General features: G+C 41.6%; 1 protein-coding gene across 1 annotated transcript; it reads left to right on the plus strand.

Moving 5' to 3' along the window:
* Positions 1-67: 67 nt before the first annotated feature.
* On the plus strand, positions 68-1,324 carry LOC104774311 (the record flags this gene model as incomplete). Its single annotated transcript, XM_010498943.1, has 2 exons — positions 68-897; positions 972-1,324. Coding segments are annotated over exons 1-2 (1,183 nt in total), but the record flags the coding sequence as incomplete, so codon positions are not given.
* Between the last annotated feature and the right edge of the window lie 53 nt (positions 1,325-1,377).

The raw sequence follows: 1,377 nt of genomic DNA on the forward strand, positions 1-1,377 counted from the left end.
GTACAAGCTACCATTTGAAGATTTAGCAGATAAGCATTCTCTTGAGGGTGAAGCAATAAGTAACAAGATGCAATCAGCAGGGCGTTGGATGAGAGAGCTGGACGTGTATGTTGAGAAACCAGTTTCTTATTCGCTAATAGGGAATGACGAAGAAATTCCTGATGAGAATCTGAGTGATGGAGAAGGCGATCCAGAGTACGAACCTGAAGGTGAGACGGACGATGAGGCTAATGATGACGAAGATGGTTTGTCTGAAAATCCAGAATCTGATGAAGAAGATGAGGTTGGTGAAGCGGATATAGAAGTCTTTAACCATGACAGTTATGAAGAACAAATTCCAGATGAAGATGAAGTCTACCCTGCAACTGATGACTCTTCTGGTGATGAAGAAGAACAAGCAGAGAGGTTGGTAAAAAGAAATTTACCTGATGGTGTGTTCAGCTTGAGGCAAGTTTTTGCTACTGGTCAGGACTTTAAGGACAATGTGATCCGGTATGTACTGAAGACAAGGCGCAATGTAGTGTTTGATAGATGGGAGAGAATTGCACTTGGTGCAAGGTGTAAGGGAAAAGGCTGCGGATGGCAAATATATTGCTCAATAGAAAAGCCGATACAAAAATGGATGGTTAAAACGTATTATGATGAGCATACATGTCATCCTGTTGGGCGATGTGAGATAATAAGGAGTCCTGTGGTTGCTGACTTGTTTCTTGAAGACATAAGAAGAGATCCTGAGATGAGTGCTCCTGAAATCAAAGATGAGATGAAAAGGAGGTACAACATCATCATTACACCTTCACAGTCACAATCCGCAAGAAGGAGGGCATTTAGCAAGCTGCAAGATGAATGCAATGCCCAATTTTCAAGACTTCGAGACTATCAGTACCAACTAACCAAGTAAGTAAATACTTTGTGGAATTTAAATAGAAGGTTTAGATGAATGGTTATTAACGATTGCCTTTTACGTATAGGACAATGCCTGGTTCAACAGTGGAGATCAATACAAGAACTAGAGATGATGGTTTAGATGAATTTTATCAGATTTACATATGTTTCGAGCCGCTGAGGACGTCATGGAAGAAGAACTGTAGACCAATTATTGGGTTGGATGGGACATTCTTGAAGCACAATATCCAAGGAACATTGCTTACCGCTGTTGGAAGGGATCCTAACAATCAGATCTATCCTATAGCTTGGGCGGTAGTATCAGGGGAGAACCATGACAACTGGGAGTGGTTTATTCACAAGCTTAAGGTGGACTTGGATTTGGGGGATGGTGAAAACATTACCATGATTTCTGACATGCACACAAGCATAATTCATGGTATGGCATTGGAGTTACCAAAGGCAGAACACCGAGCTTGTGCTAGGCACATC

This window comes from Camelina sativa, unplaced genomic scaffold, assembly GCF_000633955.1.
Source record: "Camelina sativa cultivar DH55 unplaced genomic scaffold, Cs unpScaffold02357, whole genome shotgun sequence".
Classification (NCBI taxonomy): Eukaryota; Viridiplantae; Streptophyta; class Magnoliopsida; order Brassicales; family Brassicaceae; genus Camelina; species Camelina sativa.